The sequence below is a fragment of the Falco naumanni genome, chromosome 2 (assembly GCF_017639655.2).
Source record: "Falco naumanni isolate bFalNau1 chromosome 2, bFalNau1.pat, whole genome shotgun sequence".
Lineage (NCBI taxonomy): Eukaryota > Metazoa > Chordata > Aves > Falconiformes > Falconidae > Falco > Falco naumanni.
Window position 1 is genome coordinate 59,058,294 of NC_054055.1, and position 15,704 is coordinate 59,073,997.

The window sequence follows — 15,704 nt, forward strand, 5'->3', positions numbered from 1 at the left end:
TTGCATCACTAAGACAGATTTTGTGTTTGAAACTGAAGTCTATAAAATCAGAGTTTTTTTAAGCCAGAGCTTTTTTTTCTTAAGAAAATTCTGAAATAAAATTATCAAATTATACAGTTGCTTGTCTGCACTTCTGTGTTACGGATTTCTTCTAAGTTACAGTTGCCTGTTCTCATGATAAGGTGGAATAATGATTGGGTCTGAGATCTAAAAGAATAGGCTTTATAAGTTTTATTTTGTGAAATCTGGGCTCAGCTTTTATTTTAAATGCAGTAATTTTCCTTTACTGAGAATGTATGCAATATTTGTGTCATTATCAATATTATCTGTAATTTACTGATCAAAAATATTTTGGAGATTTTGAGAGAGGAAGGAAATCAGCCAACCATTATTTTTCTTCTGTTTATAGTAAAATATATAACTGACACCATATTCACCAACCCTGGATAGCATCATGAGTGTTCAAAACATGCCACAAATATCAGTCATTAATTATATTAGTCCATGTATAGTAATTTTTTTTTCATAATCCAGCTCTTTATCTGAGGCTCTTAGTGTTGAATGCATGATGTGTGCTTTTAAACAGTATCATACAATAGAAGAATGACAGAAGTGTCATTACAGCTACTCTGATCTGTACTTTCTTAAGAGCTCAGAATTTTTGCTCTTCACCTAGAAACATTTTTGTATAAACATCATGGGATGATTTTTTTTTTAAAAAATTATTTCTTGGATAAACATTGGCATTCAAGTCAGAAATTGTATTCCTCTGATCAGCTGTATATTGGAAGAAAACATGACAGAATTTGTGAAGTTTTTCTGGACTTTGAGGCAAAACACTGAAGAATTAATTACTGCCTCATATTAATTAAGATAACAATGCAAAACCCCTTCATTAGAAGCATAGGAAAAGTTCTTCCTTGGTCCTTGGAGAGAATATTATATGCAAGCCCTGTTGTGTGGGTTGCAAGGTGTCACTGGAATTTATATGCATTACTTGTCTAATTGCAGTAAATGTAGCATGTCCAGATAGGTTTAAAAGTTGGATGGCTGTTTGTTACTTGCTGGAAATCACTTGAAACCTTGCTACTCGGAGGCAGCTGTTCACAGGTCCTTCACCTCTCCCCAGAGATAGCTGGAAGACTCTGTTGTTGGACCCTGTCTTTTATGGCAGAAGCAGTAAACATGACAGGTTGTTTGGGAGCCATCTGTTTTAAAATGGTTGCTGCTTTGTATGCAGTAATGAACTTGAGATCAGTTTTCTGTCTGTCTTCATAGTAACAGCCTTGTTTGGTGTCACAACAGGTGGAAGTTGATGGGATGAAACTAAATGTGACCAGCGAGTGGAACCTGGCTTCACCCTTGTTGTCTGTCACCATTGATGGCACTCAGAGGACTATACAGGTAAACTCACCGGTGCTTCGTTTGTGGAGCTGAGATTACCAGAAGCCTTTGGGTATATAAATAATACAGATACATGGCATCTGAACTTGCTGCATCATAAAACCTATGTGACGATGTGCGAATAGTATAATCTTTCTTCTTTGAATGCATCCAGCACTTGCTTCAGTAGAGTGAACTTGTCTCAAAGTTACTTATCTAGGGTTTTGAATATCTTTCTTTTAAAGAGAAGTTGCTTATTTTAGACAGAAATTTACCCCGCTTTCTGGGATCTCTTTATTTAATGGCTGTGAGGAGATAGAGTTTCTTAATCACTTAAGAAATAAAAAATGGCTTACTGTAAAAGACCCCAAACAATCCACAACAAAACCCAAACAAACAAAAACCAACCAAAACCCGCATGGGGTCCCGCAGTAAAATTATTCTCTTCCTTGTGTTTGGATCCTGTGTTTTTTCCGCTTTTGGGCCTTTGCAGCTTGAAAGTCACAGGACAGTGAACCTCCCATGTAACACTTTTTAAATATACTTTTATGAAAAATTATTAGTTCCATGATTTGAGAAGAAAAATGTAGAAAATGTCCTAAACTTGTGTGGCTCTAAGAAAAGAAGACTAAAAAGATTAATGTAGTTGTATGTTTTTCCTTCTGACTGCTAATGTGTTTGAAACCAGTTCCAAACAATCAGGTGTGCCTTTGACTACCTTGTAAATTTTCTGAAGGTAATGCTAGTCAGGATCTATATATTTGTTGAAAAATCATTTATTTTTAAACATCCATTGATCCTAGTAATAGTGAGAGGCAGGGTGAAAGGAAACAAAAAATAATCAAAACTTTTGGAGTTACTGAAAGTGTTTTCCTACATAAAACATTATCTATCTCCTATACATTTATCCGTGATACAGTGATAAAATTTCTGACAATTTACAGTGAAATATGTGAATCTATTTTTTCATTTTCACTCCTAGTAAATTACCTAACTGGAAATACTATTTTTGCTTTGAATTTAAAAGATTGCAACTTTAAGATAAAAAATACTGTCTCTTTCAAGGTTAGTGTTGACTGAGAGTGAAATTTTCATTACGTGCCGTAGTAAATTCTGGGCTTAAGTTTTCTAGATTTCTTGGAAGGCTAATGCCAGCTTCCGGACTTGTGTATATCTTAAAATAATTTTCTATTTTAAAGTTTGTTTTTATATTTTAATACTGGTCCATTTTGGTGCTGTTTTATAAAGTACATTCCTAATTTCGAATAGGAAACAATACTGATGTATGAATATATAAAATCCATTTAGGAGAAAAGCATTCTATTTAGAATGGATAACTGTATTCAGAAGGCCTCGTTGCAAACTAGTAACTGTATGGATAGATACAGATCTCAGAGTATAACTTAACAGTAGTAAGATCATTTAACTAAAAGTACAATATTTGAACTGGCACATAAAATTAGTTTCAAAATTAATGATCGTGAGATCTGAGCATGCTTTCTTCTAGGAGCTGAGCCAGCAATAGTTACTTGCACTCCCTGAGTATGACCAGACTGTATGAAATACTGCAGGGCTAGCCACAGCAATGAGCTGCCTGTGTGGCATCTATCTAACAGAATGTGGAATAAGCACGTATGTTGTTTCTTTCTCAGATTTTATCCGTAAGTCTTTACTTTTAGCAAAGAAACCCAGCTTAAAAGTTACTAATCTTTTAGTGTATAGATGTAAATTTATGGGAACCTTAAACTTGATCCCTGATATCTGCTCACTGGAATCTAAATTGGTTTTTTGGTTATATATTTCTGTAGACTTGCCCCACTGCAAGAACCAAATTAGACAAGTGTATTCCTGTAGGTCAATTTGTCTCCAAAAGCAATTGACCCCTGAGTCTTGAAGTATCTTCTTTCAGCAAGACTCAGCCCTAGAGCCATTTAAGCAACAAATATGGATGAATTGAATAATTCCAGCTGTGCTTTATTAATTTTCAGCCAATCTAGTTTCTCTTCATAGTTGGTTTCATTCTTCTAAATTTGCTCAACCAAATACAGTCTTTGTGAACATTACATTTCTTTGAAGGTTTGATTTATGCACCTTCAGCTCGATCTTGCAGTCTGGCCCCAATCCAGCAAAGCACTTAAGCATAGAAGCAGGAAATAAATAATTTTAAAATGTTTTGGCTTAAAATACATTTATGTAAATTATAGTCTAGACATTCAAATTGTTGCATATCTGTCGCACATTTAAAAATAAGTAATTAAGCGTTCTCCTATATTTCCACTCCTCTGCTAAAGGCTCAACGTGTATTAGAGCAAAGCAGAGCACCAGCCCTGCCACAGAGTTAAGAAGGGCCTATGAGTTTAAAAAACAGGTTTTCTAGGACTATTTCTAGAGTACGGGACCTGGGAATACATCTGACCACCTGAGGAGAGGTATGTGCCCTGGTCACAGTCTGTCTAGGGCATATCAGGGCACAACTAGGATGTGTGGCAGCCCCCTCCCTCCCGCTTTTGTTTCCTTGGCAAGGAAGCCCATCTGTGTGCAGCAGATGGGCGCTGCGGAGTGCCTGGCCAGGTCCCCAGATGATAGAGAGACCAGAACCCTGGGGTATACTGCAGGTCCGCACGGCTGCAGCACGGGGGCTCGGAAATCTCTGTGCTGTGCAAGGTGATGAAGTGATGAAAACTTGAGATCATATGAGCAAGAGATTTCTGAGATACAGTCTCCAGGGATGAGGGTGTGGGCAGACCCCGTAGCATTTCTTGAAGTACACAGATTTCGTCACGGGTTGTTGTTGTTGTTTGTAGTAGTTCCTTGGCTAATCCCAGTTTCTCAGCATTTTCTCCAGTTGTAACTAGATGCTGCCTATCATTTGGGGAAGTTGAATTCAATGCAGTGAAGCGTAGGATTTTGTTCACCAAGCAAATTGATTTTTGTGTGCAGAAATATGTTACCAAAATGGTTTTCCCTACCTGCTTCCAAAGGCGTTAGTGGCTCAGAATCGGACTTATACCTAACTACTGTGAATTTGGGCTCTGCCTTGGCTGAAAATCAGAGAAGTAACTATAGGTATGTGGTTACAATATGTCTTCCTGAGGATTCAGATTTGAAGGGATTAGCTGTTAATAATTGAAAACACATTTAAAATACGTTTATATATAAAACATTATTTGAGTATGGTACAGCCTTTCTGGCCATATTTATAGTAAAAATAAACAAATAAATGAGGTGCTTAATGATTCTTGTGGAGAGTGCCTGGAAAAGAGGAGGCTGATTGAGTTGCAGAAAAGAGCCATAAGAACTCCAGTGGAAACTGGGAGGGGGAATGGTAGTTCAGAATGGTATCCTGGAAAGTAACAACAGCTGGGGGAAAGGCAGCAGGCGTATTTTAGGCCAATGAGGGCTTTTTTATCCCTCTGTCTCTGCTCCCATATACAAGTAAGCTGGATTTCGGTGAGCCTGTGCCTGCAGAACTCATAATCTATGACCTCTTCTCTCGCCCTGTGCATATAAACTGGGGAACAGGTGGAAGGAGAGAAGAGAGGAATAAGCTGCCTTTTCCGTAGGGCTGAACATCATCTTCTATTCCCTTATGTAAATCAGAATCTAAGGGGACCTCAGGATAGACTGATGAATCCACAAAGTCCAGCAGAAGGACTTGAACCTAACTGCAAGTCTGTCCTTACTACAGTCAGGTTCTGAGTAGGTACCTGCTACTGGGACGCTGTGCAGGAAGATCAGATATCTGCAGAGACATAAGGGAAACCTGAAAAAAAAACCACCCTAACATGTAGGAGATCCTGAAACTCTCTTTGCTTTGACACTACTTGTGTTTGGGCAAGTTCTCTACAACCACACCACCGACCATTCAAATTCTGAGGCTGCTCCACAGCAACACCACACAGACAAATTTTACAACTCCGTAGTGCTCTTAAATGCTCCGCTTTCATTGATCCCATCATCAAACACTCGATCCATCCTTACATACCATTTATTTGCAGACAGTTCCCTGTAGCAAAAGGATCCGAAGCCAGAATCATAGAATGATTTAGGTGGAATTATTTGTTACCATCTTTTGCCAATGCTTTTGTACCTCTTTCTCATATCATATATACCCAGCCTTTCCACTGACATATTGTCAGCCCACACTGGTCTCACAGCGCTGCTAGCTTGCTGTAAGGAAACCTTCCACCCTCTGAAGATAGCGTAGATGTTCTGCCTGGAGCCTGGAAAACTCTTTGTGGGTTTTGGCAGCTTCGGCAAAGCAATTTTACAGTGGCCTTTCAGAGGATTGATCTGTGGTGAACTGAAGCTCTGTAGGACATAGAACTCAATTGGACAAGGTCCTGAGCAGCTCAATATTACTTTGACATTAGCCTTGCTTTGAACAGTGATTATGGCTACTTGATTTCCAGAGGTCCCTTCCAGCCCAACTGTTCTGTGACTGCTGGACATCCCAAACTCTGCAGTAAAAAAAGTCTTTATCGGTCAAAACAATATGTAATTTAAGAGAGTAATGGAATTACTAAACAAAATCATGCTCCTGTAAAGCTGACATCTACTGCGTCAAGCTTTAAGTTTTTTTGTGAACAAAATAGATGAAAATTCATCAGTGGAATTTTTTCTGCTTACAGTGTTACAGGGATTTCAGTGATGGCATCACTTATTTTTTTTCATTTATTTATTGCATCAACAATTGCAGCAGGAGGAATATATTCTACATCCTGCAATATGACAAATTTAAGTGCTTCTCTGATACAATATTTCTTTTGATTATTATTTTGGTTGTTCCATAAAATGAAAATGCTGTAGGTTATGAAGCCTTTGTTCCTGGGAAATGTCTGACAGAACAAAGCCTGTGCCCAAGTATTCATTTCCTTCAACCCTGTGGAGACTTTTTTTTTCACACACACATGTAATTTTTTAAGAAAAATTAGCTTTATTTATTTATTTATTTATTTTTACTGTTTTGAGAACTGGGGTGTAATCTGTGATAATGATACATTGTATAGGTTTCAGGTCTAAAGTACCATTACTTCAGCGCACTCATTTTCTTAAACCCTGAAAATTATTTTGGGGAGCTTTAGTGAGCAATATACGTGAAGACTGCTTGACAGTCCGTTCTTTAGCACTGTGCAATTACTGCCCGCACTCTGCTGTTGTCATTTACCCATGATTTCAGGATTATTTTTGCTAGGTTGTTTCTAGAAGAGGGACACACAATGATTTGCAAATAGGGCAGGCATTTGGGTATACTACATCTGAATAGCTAGCTATACTGTTGGGTAAAGAAAAGCCGGAGTGTAAGATTCCTGGTAGTCCATACTGATTAACTGGTAGCTTACTCCCTGGCTTTGTTTCAGCCTGTTCCAGTTATGGCTGACCTAGAAAAATCTGGTACAGGTTTATGCCATGCTGTATAGACCTAAGCAGTGGGACTGAGGTAGTTATTGCCATTTGGCTTTGGCATCAGTCCGTGGCCCTTCTTTACTTAGCAGTACAGAAACACAGGCTGCTCATGTTTTCTTTTTTGCTCATCCAGCCACAGTCATCTGAGAAAATGGACTTCGGCCTTGAAACTCCAAAAATGATCAGTGGATATGATACAGAAAAACTGCTCTTTATCGCCTCAGTTGACACTCAGCATTTGAGACAAGTGCAAACAAGCTCTCAAAAATTTTCCACGTACAAGACAAATACAAAAGCCTGTGGCACATGTAGTATGCCTTGCTGTGTTTACAGCTTTTAAAATTATTTGGAAAGTATTACTATGTCTCGGTCAGGGCACTGTTATTGCTGTTACTTCTTTCCCTGCAGTTGCACAAAGCGAATGATGGATTTTGGCAAGTTGGTTATTGCAGCCTTAGTATTGCCCAATAATTGCTATGGCAGTGTCCTTCAGCTTCATTTGAATTCCTCTTAGTCCCTGTGTTGGAAGAGACAAGCAGTTCATGTCTACGCACTGTGTCCATGCTGCTTGTATCCTCATCCTCACTCAGTTACCGCTTTTCAGTGCTGCAGAGTTGTTCCTTGCAGGGTGTCTTTACGTCTTCCTCTCTGAACATCTCCCATTTCTGTTATCTCTTTTCTGAGCTGTGGGGACCAGAACTGTGCTCAGTGTTAAGAGTACAGACAAAACCTAGATTTCTACTATAACTTCATAGTGTTCGCTGTTTATCTGTTCTCATTACTAATTTCTAATACTTATTTTCTCTGTTTTAACCATAACCAAGCACAGAGCTGATGTTCATACTGAATTATTACTTCTGGCTGGTAACAGCTGGGGTGGGCATCATGCATCAGCCAGCATGCATGATTCAGCGCGTATCTCCTAGGTGTACTTGGAAAGACCTGGGTGATCTGCTTTAGCTAATCATTAGATAATTCAGCTTGTTGAGTTTGTCAAAGTTCCTGTACAAGAAAACTAGTAATTGTACCACTTAGGTTTCATCGTTTGATCATGGGTGACTTAAGGTAGGACTGAGACTTCCTTTATTTCCCAGAGTTGTAGGGAGAGGGAAGCTGTGTAAAAACTGGCCTTTTTGGTGCTGCTTGCTGTAATTGCCAATGATGCATATTAAAACAAATACTGCTTTCATGGATTCACTGTCATGGGTGTTTGCCAAAATTGTTAAACTTACTGCTTTTTAAAATGAACCCTGAATATACTTGTAGCCTATACAACAGCAGTATGGCCAGTCCCTGAGTCATGAAGCCTTCAAAATTATCGGCTATCCTTTACTGTCATACCAGAGTATTTCTATTAATGTCTACTTTAAATAGGAAGTACCTGAATCTCATGGGCAGTCTGCAGATGTGTGCGAAATCGTTTTAATTGAAGGCTGACTCCACACCGTTGTCCATGGTTCAAATGGAGAATGTGTGAAGGGAAGGGGAAAATTAAAGGAAATAAAAGATCATAAAATTACAGAGCACTGCTTTTTTTTTTTTTTTCCCTTCCTTAATTAAGCAGCAGAAGCAGAAACCACATACTACCACCCCTGTCAATTCTTTCATGAAAATGAAATTTTTTTTTTTTCATCCAGGAAGGAAATGAGTGATCAGCTGCTATGCCAAATCAACCCCTCTGGAATTTATTGTCCACTTTTCAGAGAGGTCTTCCACAATAAAGCTCTATCAACAAATGACAAACTTCTCCCTTTCTTTAACCTTATGGGATTAGTTATATCCTGCGTTGTTCAAGGGGTTAATCAAATAATGTTAGTTGTCACAGTATCTCATGCCATATTTTTTTCCAAAGGGGCTATAAATTTTAATGACAGACAATATTCAGGATGAATAACTATAAGGGTTCTGTATGTGTCCAAAGACCAAAGCATTGTATTCAGTTGTTGACAGACATGGTAGTTTTATGATATCTAAGCCTTGAAAGACAAGGAATAGTTCTCTTGAACACGGTAACACATTCAGAGAGCAAAGAGGAAGGAAGAGGAGGGGCATCAAAGAGCGAGAAAGGGCTGTGGATCCTGCAAAGGCTCTGTCTCAGGGCAGTCACAAACGTTACCAGATCTAGAATCACATGGCAGTGTATTGCCTGCACACTGTCCCCCTGTAAGAGCAAAATGTATTACGGTATGTCAAAACAAGGGTGAATTTTCTAAAAGTTTTAGTAATTTTGTGATTTTAATATAAGAACAGCTAAAATTTAGAAGTTCACAGGGAGATCTAAATTCTTTATTATTGTAAGTAATTGTAAATAGCTGGAAATGTTGGGCTGAAGTAAACGTCCTTTAGATTCATTCTTTACCAACACCAAATAAACAGTCTTTCCTGTGGGTTGTTTTTTTGGGTGGTGTTTTTGTTTTGTTTGTTTGTTTTAAAGCTTCTCATACACTGCTTTGTAACAGCTACCTGCCTCAGAGGGTTAAAGGAGCACATGGACATGCTTGGAAGGTGCTCTATGTATATGTAATAGCAATACTGCAGTAGTATTAATATTAAATGTTTGCATGTCTAAAGCTTGGCAAAAAGAAGCAACAAGTGACATTAACTTTGGATATCACCTAAAGAAATATTGGGAAGGATCTGTGTTTCCATTTTTCTGTTATTGGGAGAGCAGAAATTCCTAAGCCATCTACTGAAATTGAATCCCGGGCATTAAGAGAATGGTTCTTTTAAAAGTAGTAATGTGGTGCCTCGGCCCCTTAGAAACTGCACCTGCACCATTATCTGTGTGGATTGATGCCCTGTAAGCCATTCACACTGTGTTTAACATCTGTATTTGTACTGTTTGGGAATGGATACCATTTAGTCCCTGGAAAGGGACTGAGGTAGCTTGCAACAGGTGCTCGGGAGGCTGGTTCCTCAGCATCCTGGCAGCATTCCTTTTAAAGGGAAAGACTGCTTCAGTGCAGTGCCATTTACATCAGGCTTGGACATCTTTCACATGTCAAAATGCTTCATACACAGCAGGGCTTGATCATCTCCTTTGCCACTGGGTAGATTGCTGTCCTTGGACCTGGAAACCTAAGAACCTGGAAAATGTAGACATGCCGTGAGGAAGAACAGCGAACTGAGGCTTCATTTACTATAAAGCGTGATCTAAAACTTACAATGGCTATGGGTAGAGCACCATACAAAATCGGACTGAGTTTCCATCTGTAGTTTAATGCGCTAAGGAGAGGAAACGATGGCACCACCAGTGGAGAATGCTAAACTGTGACAAAAGCAGAGTGAACCCCTAAGTGGAAAGGCTTGTGAGGCAGCAGCAGTCTGACAATATAGTGTGGTGCAGACAGTCTCTGCTATGTGAGAAAGCTCGATCACATTGCGAGTCTGGGATTACGTCCCTAGTCTGGGATTTTGCATAGTGGAGAGGGAGGGCTGAAATGAAGTTCTGCTTTCTGCAAAGGTTCTAGGAGGAGAAGGAAAAGGAGACTGATAAAGCCAAACCAATCCTCATATTTTGACAAGAAGATGACTTCATGGTTTCACAGCTACTTCTGCAGTTTTCTTCTCCTCTCTGACCCAACCATGGGACTCCAAAGATGGAAGTGACATGGGTGGGTGATGGAACTTTCCAGATGTCCAACCACCTTCACGTACACAAAATCTTACAGATGAGGTACTAGCAGATGAATCTGCTATACCTTTACAAGTTAAGTCACTGTGGTCTTTTCCCCTGACTTCCTCTATCGTAAGAGTAATTTGTTTTTTGATTAGATCTGTCTGGGGATGATTCTGGCCTGTATTTTGCTAGGTTGGATTTTCAGGAATTTATAAATATTGGCCCAAAAGTGGATAGTGTTCTCTGTTTGAAGTTTGTGGCATAAGATGTTTAGAATTTCTGGTAGCGACCAGTTGAAATGAAGCTATAGGAGTTGCAAGAACTGCATTCTGAAAAACAGCACCATGCTGGGAAACTGCAGTGTTTCACTCAAAATTTTGTCTGTATAGGTTTTCTGACCTTTTTTTTTGTTTGTTTTGTTGTTCTGTATAGTCTGATACTTGTTGTCTGACTGTTAATGCAGTCATGCCATGGCTTGAAAAAGTTGCAAAAAACATTTGCCAAGTGACAACCCGTACATTTTCTGTAACAAATGGTCTCCAGCTTTACTTTCAACAAATAAAGGCGTTATATAGTAGTTGAAGGTAAATCTGTTTGAGAAATTTATATATATGATTTCCTTTGCCAGTTTGTATTCATTTTGACTTGACACATTACCTTTTTTATTTGTAAGCAAACCAAAAAAATTGCTTTTGGTCTGTTGGAGTCTCTTTGTTTTGGTGTCACTCCCTCCCTGCAGCTGCTCCCCCCCAGTAGCTTGGGGAGCCCAAGATACCAGAAGATTTGTGGAAAATACTCTGAGATCTTGTTGTTGTCTAATAATGTTGGTTTAGAATCTCTTTCAGTAATATATATTTTATGTTTGGCTGAGCTGCTTTATCCTTGTTCATGTAAGGGTTGTTATCGTTTTTATCTGCAAGTGCTCATCCACTGCAAGCTTAATGCAAAGCTGATTGTAACCCTACTGCATCTTACGATGAATAGATCTTTGATACTCAACTAAGTGGAAATAATTTTCTATGGCAAAGCAGAAGAATTTAAAGTCATATCACACTAACCTCTGGTAATTTACTGGGATTTGCAGATTAAAACAATTATTTGTGAAATGACTGTGGTATAGCATGTGCTTAAGATAGAGGAGGAAAACGGAACGCATTTTGTATGATTGTATACACGTCTATTTTTATATGTGTGCATAAGCATTTTGTTTGTATATACATAGCATATGCAGTATAGCATACTGTAACCTGTGTGTGTAAAAATACATATAATATTTATGTAACACTCACACCCATTTGACAGCTTTGAGACTGCAGATGGATTTTTTGAGTTGTGATATTTTTCCCCCCAAATTGATTTGTTACTTTCTCATAAGGAAAAAAAATATACTTTTAACTAATATTACACTAATTAAGTTACTCTGAAGCTGTATCAGTTGAATCAACCAGAAGAGCATCGGTTATATCTAAGATGACATAATTGATGCCAACAATGTAATTTTACTGTTCTGGCAGGTAAACATACAGTGATGTTTTGTCTTTTTTTAAATGGTAGACTTCCCTTGCTTTTTGGTGTAAACCTCCTAGTAAATAATTTGCAATTTATTAGGACAACAATGACTGCATATAATTAGCTATTCTCTTTTGTTACCTCTATATTTGATTACTTTCCTGCTATCACATGCAATATGAAACCATCTATTATGAGGTATAGAATATGTAAATATCTAACTTTACAAGAGAAACTGGAGACTGGTCCTTTTTCTAAAGAGGTGGAAAATAAAAGAATAATTGTTAACCATGTCCTTTCATTTTCTTGAAAACATCAATTACATTTACAAATCCCAGAAACACAAGCCCACCAGTGGAACAGAAATAACTCCTTTCAATATGCTTCAAAAAATCTAATCACATCTAACAGCTGAAATTTATTTACAACTGTAATTTGAAACATTAATTATGATAATGTGCTGATTCTTTTGTAACACGGTTCTCAAAAGCCTGGCAGTTCTCTTTTTGGTCTTGATGTAACATATGTTTTGTGACTTGGAGAATTTCTCTACCTTTCTTTCTTGGTTGTTTTTTTTTTTTTTTTTTTTGAAATATACCCAGAAGGGAAATTTATTTTCTATTTGTTAACTGCTTTCCTCACCTTCCCCGTTATTATTCCCACACCCCCCACCCCCGACCCTTACTGACTGTTAATTCAAGAGATTGATTTTAGTGCTTATACTGATTCTTAATGCTATGAACAACTGAATGTAATGCTTTGTATTTTGGACACAGCAAACAGTAGCAGTGAGGATTTACTATACTGTGGTACCAGTGTACTTCAACAGTGTCAGAACAGGAAAAAGGCTGCTTCTATCTTTGTCTTGCTTGAGACTATGGCTTTAGAAGCTGTCTTCTTGATATACACACATACAGATATATTGGGCTTTATTAAATTGGTTATTAAATTATTTTTGAAAGGGCTTGGTTATTGCTATGCTGTCTTATTTAGTTGTGAGTAAAGAGACTGTGTGTGAGGAAATACTTTAATGATTTTGTTTTCAGTTGTGAAAAATAAGTCAAGTTGTCAAGATACCTGGCTTTACTTTGAAAGCCTTTAAAGAAAATGACAAAAGGGCTCTATTTTTCTTCTTCTTCTTCTTCTTCTTCTTCTTCTTCTTCTTCTTCTTCTTCTTTTTTGTTGTTGTTTTGTTTTTTAAGTTGTGTTTTTCTGTGTGACGGGAAGATTAGCCAAAAAAATGGAATTTTTATTAGGACATGAAAAGGTCTCTAGTGACCCTTGAAAGCGGACAAAAGGGTAGCACAATAAGTGACAGAACTCTAACGAGGGTGGAGGGCATTCCAGGAAAAAAAGAAATTAAATCCTTTAATTTTTTTCGGCTTGCCATTTTCTGACAGCTTATCAAGTGGTTGGGACTTGTTTGTTTTGGCATGTGGTTCATTCATTGTAGGCAGCCGGTACTTTGTTCTTCTTTGTGGTTTTCCAAAACCTGATTGTGTTTATCCTAGACTGTGGGAAAAGTGTATATTCCTGTTTCCTTTATAAAAGTAAACGTCAGGTTTTGTATGAAATTTTTTTTCCCTTATTTTCCATTTCATTAATCATTATTGTTGAAATATGTCAGGCTTTGGCACATCATCCTTTGTTTTCATATGATTGTACAGATTGCAGTGTCAGTGTGTGACCTGTTAAGTCAAAAAATAAGCATGTTTGGGCTGTAGTAATTATTACTTCATAAAGTGTAGCAGAGGAACATGCACCGTTATTGAAAAAGGACCATGATTTAATTTATTGCTATTAAAATTGTTTTGGGGGATAGCTAGCTATTGTTGTGTAGCACTTTTTCACTTAGTCTAGAGAAGATGACTAAAGGGAACTGTGATAATGGCTCTTCACATACCTGCAGGTAGCTTTAAAAAGAAAGGGAGTAATCGGTGTTTCCTGTCTGTGATGGAAAAAGAGGAGAATTAATGTGCCGCAGTTGCAGTAAGGGTTGTTTTAGTCAGATATTAGGAAAAAAACTTCCAAATGGTAAGGATGCTGAACACTGGGGTGAATTGCTTAGGGAGACTGTGAAATCTCTGCACTTGAAAGATTTTAAAAATTGGGTTAGTTACACGTTGTTTGGGAGTGACACAGGTGTGTGTTGATTCTGCCAAGGGTACTAGACTAGAAGATCTCTCAAGATGATTTGCAGCCCTGTTCCTAGGATTCGTTGTCTTTAAAAATGCTGAAGATCTCTTCGCAGCTCTTTGCAATTGATAAACACCTTCTCAAGTCTGTGCTTCTGTGCTCATATGTACACCTGGCATTGTGTAAGTATCCTGCGTCCTGTGAGTAGAGCCCTGATTTTGGGTCTGTACGTACTACAATTTAACAGCAGGAAAAAAAAAGGAAGAAAAACCTCTTCTTGTGTATCGCTGCCTCCTTCAGTGTGAAAAAAGAATACTTTATGCATTTTGCATATTTAGGTTATGGATAATACTGTGTTAAATCAATAATATATTTTCTTTTGCATTGTATTGTGGCTTACTGACAAGGTAATATTTGAAGACTGTTTAATAACTTCAATCAACTCCTGAACCACAGTAGGTGACCAGACATTTCATAAGGTCATTTTTTCCCTCTGTTTTCAAAGTAGCATCACTGGAGGTTTGCATTTTAAAAAGAGATTAAAATGTGTCTCATTAGGAGAGAATGAAGATAATACTAAATGAGAGTAACAGGAATGCAGAATCATAGACATTTAGAGATGGCAGAAGTCTCATTATTCATGACATTCATCTTTCTGCAAGGCCAAGGTTGTTCCGTGTTGTACTTGGACATACTTGTTTTCATTGTTCTTCAAAAATAAATTTTATTCACTGAAACAGAACCAAAATATGTGCTGAAGCATGAATTAGCTTTCTAGTATGGAAACTGTTGAAGGAAATGGTTTTATTCTGTTTCATGTATAGATTTGTGTACTCAATTAGTTTTGATTATTTTACAGTGTTGTGACACAGAAAATGGAATGGTTTCAAATTCGGGAGAAGCTTCTAATCCGTTTTACATCTGGTTTTTTTTCAGCGGCTTTCTCGGAATGCCTCTGGAGATACAAGCATTCAGTTTCTAGGCACAGTGGTAAGTATGTATAACTATTGTCAAGAGTTATGTTGGTAGAAGAATATAATGTAAACAGAAAATAGGTAATTTACGCCGGCAGTACATTTATGCTTGTATATGTGAAGGTTCACATTCTGTGTAAATATTCTGAGCTTAACAGGTGGATTTGGGCAAATTTCTAAAGCTGACTTCCAAGGCATGGTGCACAGTACCTGCATTCCACATTTCAATTGAGTCAAGTTTGCTTTTGTTTCATTTACAAGGGATTTAAGAGTAACTGAGTGTAGCCTTGTAAGCTTATTGCAACATACTCAGGTTTGATCCACATCAGAATCAAACCCACTCTTCCCCACCCCTCAACCTTCTGAGCTCTGTTGCTTCACCATACCATGTGTCCTCACATCCCACAGATGGGTTGGTCTTAGGAAAAAACTATTTAGTAACGGAAAGTCTTCTGTCCTTTTCTCATTCTAACGAAATGTGGTAACTCTGTTTTTCTCCCAGATTTTTTTTGCTGAAGTACGCCTAAAATCCTAATCAGATTTTATACCATTAGACAGAATTTACTCAATAAAACAGATTTTTTTTTTTCACCTGCTATTATCTGGAGCAGTCACGTATAATATAGAACCCAAAGTTTTGTGTTAGGTGATGGATGCTTATAAACATATATGTGATG

The 15,704-nt window shown here is 37.8% G+C and overlaps 1 protein-coding gene across 1 annotated transcript in view; it reads left to right on the forward strand.

Moving 5' to 3' along the window:
* Positions 1–15,704, forward strand: part of PCCA (propionyl-CoA carboxylase subunit alpha) — a 287,945-nt gene that overhangs the window by 213,212 nt on the left and 59,029 nt on the right. The window contains exons 21-22 of the mRNA XM_040584163.1: positions 1,306–1,404; positions 14,990–15,043. Coding sequence (XP_040440097.1) covers positions 1,306–1,404; positions 14,990–15,043 — 153 coding nt within the window. The remainder of the gene's footprint in view (positions 1–1,305; positions 1,405–14,989; positions 15,044–15,704) is intronic.